The sequence below is a fragment of the Ramularia collo-cygni genome, assembly GCF_900074925.1.
Source record: "Ramularia collo-cygni strain URUG2 genome assembly, contig: RCC_scaffold15, whole genome shotgun sequence".
In the NCBI taxonomy this organism is placed as follows: Eukaryota; Fungi; Ascomycota; class Dothideomycetes; order Mycosphaerellales; family Mycosphaerellaceae; genus Ramularia; species Ramularia collo-cygni.
The window spans coordinates 121,068-134,318 of record NW_019716269.1 but is presented as its reverse complement, the minus strand read 5'-3'; the positions used below and the strand labels follow the sequence as shown (position 1 = coordinate 134,318).

The window sequence follows — 13,251 nt, the reverse complement described above, 5'->3', positions numbered from 1 at the left end:
GCAAGGCAAACCATGTGAGCGGAAAGGAGCTTTACAAATAAGCATCGCTAAGTCGGATGCAGAGTGGAACGGTCAGTCTACGCTCTTTGATACCATAGAGGCACTCTACGACCCTCAAGTTGTGTTCCATAGTCTATGATTCTTATCCAATATATATGCTTCCATACCTTTTCCATACCTGCTGCAAGCCAGTGCACCGCCTTTCCAGATATATCTCGAACATCACCAATGGCTTTAAGGCAGGTCGAAATCCCTCTGCGTTCTGTCTCGAGCTGACCGGACAGGCTCTTAATAAGTTCTACACACGAAAGAGAAGAAGGGATGGAAGCCCACCGTTGCGTAGAATTTGTAACGTGAGGGATATCCTATGAGTGTATCTCTTCGATCGCGTGGCTACCTCCCGAAACTGACGATGTGTTGTTGAGGAAGATTCCTGAGTCGCGTGGAGAGAAAAGAAAAGATGTTGTATGTGACTGCAAGATCATTACGGATGTTCTCGTGCTGGACGGCGGACGGCTGACCCCGGCCACGACATGGAAGACAGCGCTTAGCAACATCGTAGTGCTCATTCATGATTGCTCAGTGGTTCGCGTTGGAAGATCTTATCGGACCAATTCATCGTGGTGCTCCATGAAAAAAGACGGACGAAAGGCRCAGATTCCGCTTGAAGACGCATAATAAAGAAATTCTGGACTATGTAGAGTGTTCACTGCCCATCGTCCTCCATCTCCTCGTCTTCGTCCAATTGCACCTCCGCTTCTGCCCTCTCCTTCTCTGCCGTCATTGCCCTCACGCTCCCCTGGAACGCACTGTTCTCGCTATACGAAGCCTTGACACCAGAACGCCGCATTCGCTTGTATCTGGATCGATCCTCTCTCTCGAGGGTTCYCTCCACAGCCTCCAAGTCGRGATTGACTGCAGTGGAGAGATGCTTTCTGTAGCCGCTGCGCGTGGTTGTACCACTCTCGTAACGAGAGGAGTACGGAGTCTTCGAAGCGCGACGCCTGGAGAAGTCGCGCGGAGCAACGCTCCTAGCAGAACGAGGACGTCTGTTCAGGTTCATGCCGTTAAGCTCATCCATCATGTCTTGTTCGCGGCGATGTGAGTCTGTGGGAGCATATGCCGCTCTGGTGATCTCTTGGAGCTGATCTGGATCTGCTCCAACATCCTCTTCCATTAAGTCGGGAGAAGCAAACGAGTCAAGAGCCGGTTTGACCTCCTCTTCTTCTTCAATGCTCGTTTTGATCGGTCCAGGGGGAGCAGCACTGGTATCGTCGCCTTGTTCAACGGTAGCAGCGACGTCTCCGCTGTCGCTATCAGCATCCGTGATCTCGCGCTTGATAGGTCGATCGGTTGCGCGCGTCGAACTTCCYGTCATCACGTTGCGTTGGGTCATCGGTTGCCTTGCAAGTCTCTCAAGCTCGCGTCTTTCAGCATTGAGTTCCTCCTGGTACTCTCTCCAGGTCTTGTTTGGGTTTTCCGATGACTGTCTGCCATGATCGATTGCGTCGTCTACGACCTCTTCTACAATCGTATCCTCTTGTGCATCGTCGACTAAGCGTGAGGTCGGTGTTCTTACGCGCGCAGCCTCTCTGGGTTGAGGTAATTTTCCACGGGACGAGGCAGCGCGGCGACGAGGAGTCTTCTTGAAGGAAGCTCGAGACTGTCTTGAAGGTAGCATGCTTGACGAGCGCGTGGATCGTCGGCTCTCATTTGCAGACTCCAGCCGATCCTCGTTGTCCTCCCCGTCGTCGCCCATTGGCACGTCCTCTACCATATCCAGCAAGATCTTTGAAGCTTCTTGAATTGCGCTGTGGTTGACAGGCTTACTACCTCGAGCTGCGGCTGGTGTTTCGCTGCGGCGAACCCGATCATCCGGATACCGGACAGGAGGGGCACGGGAGCGAGATTCCGGCTTCATGGTCGCTTTGTTGTTTTGTGGTGTGTTGTTGGGTCTTGATCTTTGGGGTGTTGTCAAGATGTTGACAAAGTCAGTCGTAGACGAAGTCGAGGTTGAGATTGGGATGGGTGCGCGCGGGATGATCTCGGTACACTTGCCAAGAGATTCACATGAAGGGTCCCGCATCTCCACGTCATGAGTTCGTCCTCCACATCCCGGGCATCCTTTGAAGACGAGCATCGACCCAGCGTGGCTCTACTATCAATCTCGGTGATGGAATGCAGATCGTGTATAGTGTAGCCTGTTTGTTTGAATATACAGATATGAGCGGTCTAACCCCTTTATACCTTCTAAGCAGAAGAGTTATCTAGTATAATCTTTGAGAGGAACACAGTGCTTCCTCTTCCAGAGTTTCTCGTGGGCTTTGTAGGACAGGAGCCCTTGCTGTGGACAAATACAGCTATCCTAGTGACACATAACCATAGTTGCTAATGAAAGAGGAAACGACAACTGCTCGGCCGACATCAAAGAGTGTTCATGCTGATTTATTAAGGACGCAATCACATTGCTCCAAGCTAGCAATGATAGCCATCATTCAATTATTTGCTCTACTATCTAACCGGATCGGTGAGGCTCCAGCGCAGCTTCCGTACCATCCTCCTGTCAAGTGGGTCCGATGAAGTGCCTCCTGCTTGGGGCATGAGCGCTGAAAGTTGGCAGCCTAAGAGGACCGGGAGCTGTAGATGCAAGTGGGTTGGAAGCTGATACTCTGCATCCGGCGCAACACGCCGCTCCTATGGCTGTCAGGATCCTTCAGCAGCCGTCAAAGCCTCATTTTATCTCAAGTCGAATACGTTTCCGAGGTTTCTAGTGCTCAAAGTAGCTCACTTGGTGTGCTTGTCCTCCGCCTGTCACTGTTACACTCCCGATATGCTCAACAGTCAATGGGTTTATCCGTAGCCTTCTTTGTTAGATTCTTCGAGCTGGTTGGCCAGACTATTCCTAGCGAAACATAGTTGGTTAATTGTACGTCGACAGATACGAAGTATAACTTCTACATCGTCAACCCGTTTTCGCACTGCTTGCACTGTATGTTTCACCTGTACTCTGCCATCTAGCCACTGTTCTTCTGAAAATAGGAGGAGTGAATGGTGCTAGAGTCAGGTGTCTTGCAGATGTGAAATCACATTGTTGGGCCAATATAGCCCAGTAGGCGAATTCAATCCCTCGCAGATGTAACCTGGCCACCTAGCCCAAGCTTCGCCATCATTTGATAGCTCCATGGTCGTGTTCGTGCTCAATCGATGAGTCAGTCTTGGGCTGTTCCCGATGGATTCTCTGATTCTGGATACATTGACTCCTGGTTGTGTGTGTGTGGTAATCATAGATTGACTGAGACTTGTCTAGAAGTAGCATGTCTTTCAACCTGGCGACACACATCCCACTTGTACTATCTCTGTGATCAGCATGACTCGTATCTCAATCGACAGCGCATAACGAACGAGCTGTCTTTCTTGGACGTAGGCAGTCAACTGGTACGAGGTGGGATTGTTCTTTGCTACCACTGACATCGCATGATCGTCATGGAATGCTGATCCTCCTATGAGGAGCCTCGAGCAATCGATTCGACTTTATTTCTGAATGAGGTTGGTGACGCTGAGCGGTCCGAGATGACAGCATCTGGTGGCAGTTCTTTTTGTGTGATGTGTAGGTGGTAGTATGTTTCTTTGTAAGGTCTGAGTCCAGTGCGTCCAGGCAGTCTTGAGTTCCCAGCGCTTCAATCGGTGCTTCAGTTCCTGGTCTCCAGGAAAGCTGGATGCTGCTCGGAAACTACTATCTATCGTCGTACCTGCAGTCTCTCTCGTTAGTTTCACATATAGTCCATAGCGGGATCTTACTCTCCGGCAGGCAATAGCATCGTCCTGGCGTCCTTCTCACCTGGTATTTTCATGTCGTAGAATGGCTAGCTCTAGTCACTCTGTCGACACCTTCAGGATATCCCCAAGGTCAGCTCTTTCTGTGTTCGAGGCAGGCAGCTTTTTCAACCTCGTCCTGCCTAGGTTCCCGAATAGCATCCGATGTTGCTGAGAGCCTCGGGCCTGTGTCTCTCCATCGATTCGGCTCTTCATTCAAAGAACTTGCTTCCAYGCCCTTGCAACATCTAGCCAGTCTCTTTAACGTCTTCCGTGCTTTACTAAGGTACGAACGGGGAAGAAACCGGCTGTGTGTCTGGTCAGCAGAACTCAGCTTGCCTTCCTGCGTTTGTATACTTATACTGTAGTAGTAGGTCTCCTCCAATTTGCCAGTCGGCCTCCGCTCGACGTTGAGCTCGGTCCCAATTGTGAACTTTCGGAGTGTGACGGTCACTGTTATGTCAGGGCGTGGCCCGGGTGGTGTCGATTTGGTGCCGGACCATCGGAAGCATGACAGTGCTGCACCGGTCCGCTGACATCGTGTCCATTGATGACCGAMATCTGGCTGATGGAATGGACCGCTTTGGTCGTTAATTTCCAAGTTCCATCCAATCGCAGCACTAGTGCGGCCAGTTGTAGTAGGTGGCTCAATCTTCTTCTGCCGTAATCTGGTCGAGATTCGGGTCAGATCCAAATGATGAAGAGATTTCCGCGGTTTCAGGAGTCTGTTACGCTATCACATTGCCATTTGTTCAATTAATGCTTAGTGGATCACTGAACGTAACGTTGGCTTGTCTTATCGCAAGGATGATCGGGCAGGATGTTGCAAGGACACGATACGAGAGACGGCTTGTCGAATTTCAGAAGCACTTGGAAAACTGCGACTCCATCTCCCTGTGTGTCTTGCGCCTGCGAGTACGCCACATCACTGCATTGCTCTATGAATAACCTGCGGAGAGCTAAACATTGAGGCCGATACGTAGCTACTGAGCGGTGAAATTGTGTGTCGATGGGAGATGAAGATCGTAGAGCAATCAGCTCGAATGTCTCCTAGACACATCCGTCCCTTGACTCAAGCTGGCCACATCATCGGCCTCGACATACTCAACCTCCATGTCCATATCCCGCTGGTCCTTCTGCTGCTCAAGCCCTCCGCCTTCTTGGCCCGCTCCACGGCTTGCCTCCCCTTGTTCACCTTGTATCTGCCGCAGCCGTTTCTTCTGAATGCTCCGCTTCCTCTTCCTGTCGAGGTTCTTGAAGTACCAGTCAAATCTGCTCGACGAGCGAGGAGCGAACAGGTTCTTCAATCCAATCTTGCAGTTGAGACGCAGGCCACTAAAGCCCTCTGTGATGGTTTGCAGGCTCGCGTTCGGGTCTGTCTTCTTTCCATCGTTGCCCCACACGCCATCTTGAAGCTGGAAACGATGGCGCTGGAAAGGGTGAGGTTTCTTTCTCGTTCCGTTGATCTTCTCTGATGAAGACAGCACGTTGTAGATTCTTGTCGTCGGAGGTGTGCGCTCGACGGCGTCGGCGCTTCTTCTGCGATGCGGAGGGAGTTGCTGCGGGGAGCAAGTTGGATGCTTGTCGGTGTGTTGTTCTGCGTCCAGCGGGCCACAGCCTGGAGTGTTGCCGGAGGTGCTCATCGTGTGGTTGTTCTGAGGCTGGTGTGGTCGTGGCCCGAAGCTTTATGGAGATGGGACGTGAAGTGAGGATTTGTGGAGAGACCATCCAGGACGCGAAGAGATTAGAACTTTGTGGCAGTGAGCAGTACCATTTACTCTTTGTTGCCGACGTCGAATGTTCAGGTCACTTCACATGGGGGATTCAAATTCAGATGAGCGTCTTTGGCATTTGAAGCAGAATCTAGAGATTTCCTCCTAATACTTGCCACRTTGCTTTCTCGACAACATCGTTTCTCATCAACAAAGTTCCTCTCATCAACAAAGTACTCATATAGCCCTGTGAGGCCCTCATTGGTACAGCGTTCGCTCGCCACATGCTGAGGATGCCTCCTCGCTGTCGTATCCACGCTTCAATCATATCTCGTCTCTCATTACACGCCATGGCATTGAAGCCTGCAAAGAACTCCTCAAAATGCATCAGCCCTCGTGATCCCACTGTGCAGATGCATCGCCATAGATGCTGCCCGCGGAAGCGCTCGCTCCACTTTGGGACATTGAGCGTCCACGCTCCACTATGTTGAAGGAATCCTGGGTTGGCGTTGGCACTGAATTCTCGTCTTCGACGTAGGCGAATCGTGGTCTCGGCGATCTTGCAGGACGTGGTGGGGTATCAGCGTGGCCGATGATGCTACCGAGAGGTTGATCCAAGAAGATGGGATACGAGTTGGGTGATCTGTCATCTGCTCGCTGGCGACTGGATGCTTCCCTGCTCCTCTCCCTGGAGGTTCCGCTGCCGCGGTTGATGACTTTGAGCGACGGGCTGCCGGATGAGATCTTGACGCTTGAGTAGCTGTTTGGTGATCTCGTGAACGGTGGGGCTGGCCGAAAGACAGCGCCACTGTTTGCGACGTTCCGACGGGCATTGTGCTCGTTCTGGGCATCAGCCAGCGCTTGTTCACGCGCTTGTGTCTCCATCTCAGTGGCTTCGCGTCTCTCAAGCTTGATTTTTGGGCCGCGTGTTGGKCCGGGAGAGTCGCTGAAAGTGGGTGACGGCGTGTATTCACCCGTCGTTGGGGTGTGCCAGATTTCAATGTATCTCTCAGAGTCGGACAAGGTGCTTCTCCGCGAGCTTGTGACAGGCGTTCTGAACTCTTCTGCTAGAAAAGTGATGTTAGTTGACGGATTTCGCACTGTGTTATTGATTCCTTACGCTCTGATTCAAGAGCCTGCTCTCTGCGAGCCACCGCCTCTTCTCTCCGCAGTACTGCCTGTTCGGCAGTGATGAGATCGTACGTTCGCTCAGAGAGCGAATCCTCCATCTCGCGGATGGCGGCCTGGCGCCGCTCGAGGAGCTGGAAATCAAGGCGCATGTTGTCGTAGACTTCTCGTGTCGTGACCGACACGCTCTCGCGTGCGACGGCGGCGGTGGTGCGGGGGGCCGCCATGTTGTTGTTGTTGTCGTTGCGGAGAAGATGAAGAGAAAGCGAGAGAATGTTTTGTATTTGCAGTGCGTTAGCGCTTCGGGCGGGAACTCCGAGCGGAAGGATCCGGCCAACTTCTACCTAGACCCCTGAAACATCGTTGGTGAGTGAATATGGATTGCACTGCAAGTTGCCGCGTACCCGCATCTATCTCCACTATGAACTTCCCTTCCAACACATCTTTAACAACATTCTCGCAAAGAACGTCGTCAGGGTACCACAACCGCACAATATCCCTTCCACACAAGCCCCCAACACGACAGCCCATCTGGCCGGCCATACACTACGCGGCTCTCTTCAACAGGGAGCTATTTGCAGTGGTGAACCATCAACCGGATGAAATCCTCCACACTACGACCCGTGGTCATGGCCACCGCAGCGCGCATCAAGAAGGGCGCTCTAACGAYCTCCATTAAGGGCACGCGCAACTTCTCCCGCATAATGGGGACCAACGTCGTGTATGTGGAATGACCATAACCTCTTCCATGCGATTACTGACCTCGCGCGTAGCAATGCCTCGACTACTAAGAAGAAGACCAGCGCTTACTCCACCGCTGCCAACAATGACCAGGACTCCGCAGGCCGTGCCATCGAGCCATACAAGTCGCGTCACGTTCCAACTGCTAGCGAAGACTGGATTACTCGAAGCTTCGTCAAGGGTCAGTGGCGTCGTACCGACACTCGAGGCTTGATTCAAGGCGTGGGTAGCAAGGAGCGGGAATACAGCACTGGATCTGAAGACGACACCACCACCCCGCGCGTTAATGTCAACAAGAATTGGCAAGTCACCAACACCTTTGGCGTGATGGCCGCGGACGCAGATCCTACCACGGATGGGTCCAAAAACAAGAACGTGGAGCCTGGCAAGGAACTCGCCGTTGACGATATTAATGGCCCCCTTTACGGCGAGACAGCGGTAGAGAAGCCTGCCGCCGATGGTCTGGAGGACAAGGGCGATCTCAAGAAGAGCAGCGACTACAAGGCTCCGCGCGACGCTGATGAGATCAACGCAAAGAATTCAAAGCCGGGCAAGAAGACTGGAGAAGTCAAGGGTGATTGGAAGTCCAAGGCACTCCAGCTTCTGGACGATCCTCCACGCTTGCTGGGAAAGGCTTCAAAGGCGAAGGGTGCTTCGAGTGAGTCGGGAAAGGTCTCGATGGTCAAGGAAGCTAAGGGTATGGCGGTCCAGTGGGAGGGAGTGTTGGATGTGTTGGCAGAGGTCTTGACTCCCAAGAAGGAGGAGGCTGCTGAGGGCGAGTATGTCGAGTGGAGCTGGGGATATGGCAGCTACCCCTACACTCGTCTTTTCTAGCTGCACACTGTTGCTTCTTCATTCACGATTCGAGCGGGCTACGGGCATTGGGCAAGCTTTGCTATGGGCATATCACGTCTGATTGACATGGGACCGGCGCGTAACGATATCATGTTTCAGTTTTGAAATGGCGAACTTATGAAATTGTTTTCAAAGCTCTTGACTCGGCTGATGCTTTTGTCTTTGTCTTGTCTGTATGCCTGTCGCCTCCAATCGTCTGTTAAGACTTGTCGCTGGCGGACCATTCTCATAAACTTAATCCTCTTGGTCTTCACATCTTCCCACGACTCCCACGCTTCTCCGCCACGCATTTCTCTTAAACAGCACCACATTTTCTCACCGATCGAGAGCATGTTCCATGAAGGTCTGATTGAGTGCCCATGCAGTCTTGACGGTTGGGCGCGCACGACACCGACGAGAGAATCTCGCCGGCCAGCGAAAAGTGCTGCAGCGAAGACATTGAACGCGCCAACTTCAGCATGTTGAACTTGATCGCGACGAATAACGGACGAAGCAACATACAAGCATCTTTGGCACGACTGAGAACATATTTGGAGTGGTAGCGGACAAAAGCACTTTAAGAGATGGAACAAAGGGCCCCGCTTGTGCTGCTTCGCTGCAGGGAATGGACATACGCGGACGTGACATAGACTTGGTCATCCGCAGGTTCATCAAGTATTATTGAACAGACATCGCCTGGCGTGTGTTCGGCCGCTGGGATAGACCCGTCGGCAGCAATCAGCAAGAGACTGAACAGAAACCCGCCACTAATTGCTTTTGTCCATGCCTCGTCTTCTTGTGGCCACCGGAGCCGCTTCCCTCATTCTCGAGTCCCAGCAACAAGGTCCTCAGCACAAGATTCTGGAAGGTTTACCGGCTGGCGCGATGCTCACGACGCTCACCCCATTCCTCGTAAGAGCCCATTGATGGACGTCGTGCTAGGAGCCGATGGGAGACCAGCTCCTCGACTACTAGACCGCCTACCACGATGAGACCGGGTTATCGTCTCCAGAACCGATGAACTCAGCGGACAATTAGGGCGCGGCGACTCCCTCCGGCCAAGTCGATGCGTCCGCTGCCATTGGCAGCGTGACAGGGCCCCCAATTACCGCGTCGAGAGTGCCGCGTTTGGCTGAGCTGCCGGATACGATGCTGCAGTCTTTGCGTTACAAAACGCTACTCTTCTCTCAGCGCGTCGTTTATCCCTGGAAGGCTGCCATCGATACCTCCATCAAGCTTCGACGAGCGCCTTTCATGGACCTCGGCGCTTCCTAATACGCATGGCTCTACGATGTTACTCGGCGCCAATACTCCGAGTAATCGAGTGTCTAGGGATACCCTAGATCCAGTGCAGCTTCGAGCAAGCAAGATTCCATCCGACTGCCGCTTCAACACGAACATCGCGTATACAGATCGCAACCTATYGACAAGCGTAGCGCGTCGAACCACACCGAACGATTGCTTGCGAAGCACCACAGCAGTCGATGCGTCTGGTCATCAGCACGGAAAATTTCATCGCGTCCGATGGTGGGAATGTCACAATTGTCAATGCTACTTCGATACACTGTGCTGTCGTCCAAAGATCCAAGAACAGTGCTGTCGTTTATCCTCCAGATAAATTGATCAAAAACGACCGATGTACACCACCAGCTGCGCAGCGATGGAAATGTCCCGACGTTGGCGCATGTCCGATCCCGTATACGAGCTAGAGGACGTCTATCGTTACCATTCCATCCCTCGAGGTGGCATTTCATGTGGAGCTTTCGGCCTTGGACATCATTCTGGCTTCCACAAGCGCAATCAAGTCTCTCGAGCCGCAATACAGCAAGTCGATACCCACTGCATCAAACCGTCTATGTCAAGACCAGACTCTGAGACTGAGACTTCGCTGTTGAATTACCATGGGTGAAGCGCAGCTCCCACGATTCTTGCTGTCGATAAGCTGCTCGAAGACGTCTTGATTTACGTTTCCTCCARAGACATTTTTCTACTTCCGCAACGAGCCATTGGCCAGTGGCGAGCGGCTGTCACGATTTCACCTGCCCTCTAGCAGATGCCCCTTCTCGGGCCCAGACGAGCAACACACGCCCAGCTCTATGATGGCATTCATTGTAGCAGCACGGACAGCCCTGGAGACTTGAACACAACTAAGTCGATTGCTTTCCGGAATGTGGCTTACAGCGACATTCTTCTGCCAGACCAACTCTCAAACGACAGATGTAGCATCGCGGAGTTCGACTATCTGCACCCTCCGTCCAGGAAGCTCCGCAAGGATGATTACACGGGTGATGAAAAGAGAAGAGAAGCATTGGGATAACTTGTTGACGACGGAACAGAGCTAGTGGCGAGTGTTTACGCAGGACTATCTTGGACGAAAATCAACTTGTGCCAGCCTCCCGTCTACCATGATTACACAGACTGGGTATGCGAATAAAAGAACATGCAAGCCGAGATAGGCCAACAGAACGAATTACTTCCACGTGTACATCCAAGGAGCAAACAAGCAAGGAATCTGTTCGGAAAATCGACGAGCACGTAGTGAATCCACGACTTGAGGACTTCCCAGGGCCCGGGACCCTTGCGAGATCGTATGTTGCCCCTCTGTCCAGTCCTGCGCATACCCTGCTAATCTGGTGAATCGATTGGCAAGTAAGTGAAGGCCATGTCAATGCTATGCACAGCTTACAGGCCACTTTATCGCAGAGATCACGGCGACTGGGATACTGAGGCCCGACATGGGAAACAGCTCCACGCGCTCTGTTGTGGTGATGAGGCGGCACTTTGCGCTGGTCACATTGCCAGCATTGTCAGGCGTTTCGTGAAAATCACTGCGCGAGACTAGGAGCAGGAGGAAGCGCGCCAGGAGAGTCTACTTTCATGTCACCCCTACATGGGGCCACGTTCCAGTGTCGCCGTGGCAATGTTGGTRGCCTCTCGTCCGTGCATAGTAGCGGCTATCCACAGCCCTCAGAGCCCTGAGTCTCGCTTTGCATGGTCTGGCAGCAGCCCTGGAGTAATTCCCCGTTTTGAGCATGGGGTTCGAAGGGGCTGTTTTTCTAATTCTTTCTCTCAGCAAACGACYCTCCCAACCTGGCAGCATGTGCCGAGCACGCCAGCCGATCGGAATCAGGGCGATGTCTCCGTGCGCCGTGGTGAGATCGCCACAGTCCTTCCTGCCCTTCATCTTTCTCCAGGCGTCGCCGCGTCGGCAATCCACCACTCGATCTTGTAATTACAGGACCCGGGCGGAGCTCTTACTATTAGGTGCCACGACGATGGAACCTAGATTGAAGAGGCTCAGATTCTTGCATAGCTGGACGCCGCAACGGTCATCACCAAGGAAATGCACTTTCCACCAGCAGAGAAGGCTGTAAGCGGAGTTGTGGATTATACGAGCGACGATCGGGATTACGTACTACTGGCTGAGACATGGCTGCTGGAGAATTACGAGGATAAAGGAACAATTTCAACCGAGAAAGGCACCTCGYCCTCGATCTCTTTGAGAATTGATGCGGTTCGGCGGCGTAGCGCCCTCGATCGTTGTTCTACAGGCCTCTACGACTCTGCTCAAGAAATGTGAGGGGTGCTGTGCGTATGTGAGTTGGAACCCGTCGTCGCAATTACTGATTAACTGTGTAAATAGCAGTCTTTCGCGAAGGATTGGAAGCAGCAAGCAGTTGATCGCTAATCTCTTCGACTCTATCTCTCTCTCTCGGACGCCAATCGTAGGTCAGAAGACCAACATCTCCGGGCTCATTCATCTTCTCCGCTCTTCATGACAGCCAGCCTTCTATCTAACGTGCGCTTCTCCAGACGTCTTTGCTGGCTAAAAGATCGGTGTGCTTTCATGTTCGGAAAGCATGCTTGCATGATCGAATGACTCTGCTTCTGGCATGTCGTAGGAGCGTGCAAACGTGGCACGTTGACAAGAGTGTGATATTGAACAGCGGCATGTTGAATCCTAACCTCTGACCTAACTCTACGGTGCGACTTCTTCCGGTTCGTCCTCTCCACGATATTTGCTTGCTTCTCGGGGAACTCACACATGGGCAAGATATAGGGTAGGTACGCTTGGGTAGGCAGATATCTACCTAGGTTCGATCTTACTATGTACTTACATACTGAAGGAATCGCAGAACTGGGGAAAAAAAGAAGCGTCTGCATGGAAGTAGATATGCCTGTCTCAAAGATTAAACCATCCATGTCGAAGTATAAGCAACTATACGATGAAACTGCCAATGGCTCATTAAATCAGCCATAGTTTACTTGATAGTATATTGAAGTTGTTATAGTTGGGGATCCCGTGTTTGACCACCGTCTACCTGTTCATACAACCAACTTTTAGCAAGGAGTACGCTGTCAGGGCAACTAAATGCCAATGCTGCCAGAGCCAGAACGCAATATGCGGAGATTCACTTGGCCTGCTGAATGATCTTGAACAAATAAGGTGACATGGAAAGAATGTTGGTCGTGGAGTCGGCAATAGGCAATTTGAACCGAGATTGCCGGACACCATTCTAGAACGACGAGCTCTTGACGAAACAGGGGCTGTTACCTCGCCTACTCTTTTTTGAACACTTCGTAATATCGACGAGTCGACAGTCAGGAGGAGCAGGCAGCCTTGCGCCAGATCATTGCATCCCATCGGCTCCGGGATCGATCTACGACGTCGCAGAAGAGTCCGGTTACCGAACAAAGCGTCGAAGGGGAACCGATTCCTGGATTCCAAAGAGCTCAATACTGTGTGTAGTTTTGCAAAGAGTCAAGGGGCAGATTGGCGGATGTCTCAAGCATATACTCAAGCCAGAGATGGTGACATTCCAATGATATAAAGCCAATGGAGCGTGATCTTTGAGTTGGACCTCTCAGGGTTATATCGTAGAGAGTGCAAATCTCACGACTAACGAGTATCGCCACTAGGCAAATGTGGTTGTCTTGGGGTTACTGTGTATGGAGGCAGCTTGATGACCTGTGTTGAACAATAGAAGCAGTAGTCATCTATTGTCCTGCTTCCAATGATGAG

The 13,251-nt window shown here is 52.1% G+C and overlaps 4 protein-coding genes; 1 reads left to right on the top strand and 3 right to left on the bottom strand.

The window, feature by feature from the left end:
• Positions 1-706: 706 nt before the first annotated feature.
• Positions 707-1,921, bottom strand: RCC_08694 (uncharacterized protein; the record flags this gene model as incomplete). Its single annotated transcript, XM_023773942.1, has 1 exon — positions 707-1,921. One exon carries the CDS (start codon positions 1,919-1,921, stop codon positions 707-709), a length of 1,215 nt encoding a protein of 404 aa, XP_023629710.1.
• Positions 1,922-4,847: 2,926 nt separating this feature from the next.
• Positions 4,848-5,456, bottom strand: RCC_08693 (uncharacterized protein; the record flags this gene model as incomplete). The annotated part of the gene is made up of 1 exon (XM_023773941.1): positions 4,848-5,456. One exon carries the CDS (start codon positions 5,454-5,456, stop codon positions 4,848-4,850), a length of 609 nt encoding a protein of 202 aa, XP_023629709.1.
• Positions 5,457-5,912: 456 nt separating this feature from the next.
• On the bottom strand, positions 5,913-6,880 carry RCC_08692 (uncharacterized protein; the record flags this gene model as incomplete). XM_023773940.1 has 2 exons in its annotated part: positions 5,913-6,592; positions 6,646-6,880. 2 exons carry the CDS (start codon positions 6,878-6,880, stop codon positions 5,913-5,915), a joined length of 915 nt encoding a protein of 304 aa, XP_023629708.1.
• A 402-nt stretch (positions 6,881-7,282) lies between these two features.
• Positions 7,283-8,228, top strand: RCC_08691 (uncharacterized protein; the record flags this gene model as incomplete). XM_023773939.1 has 2 exons in its annotated part: positions 7,283-7,374; positions 7,427-8,228. 2 exons carry the CDS (start codon positions 7,283-7,285, stop codon positions 8,226-8,228), a joined length of 894 nt encoding a protein of 297 aa, XP_023629707.1.
• Between the last annotated feature and the right edge of the window lie 5,023 nt (positions 8,229-13,251).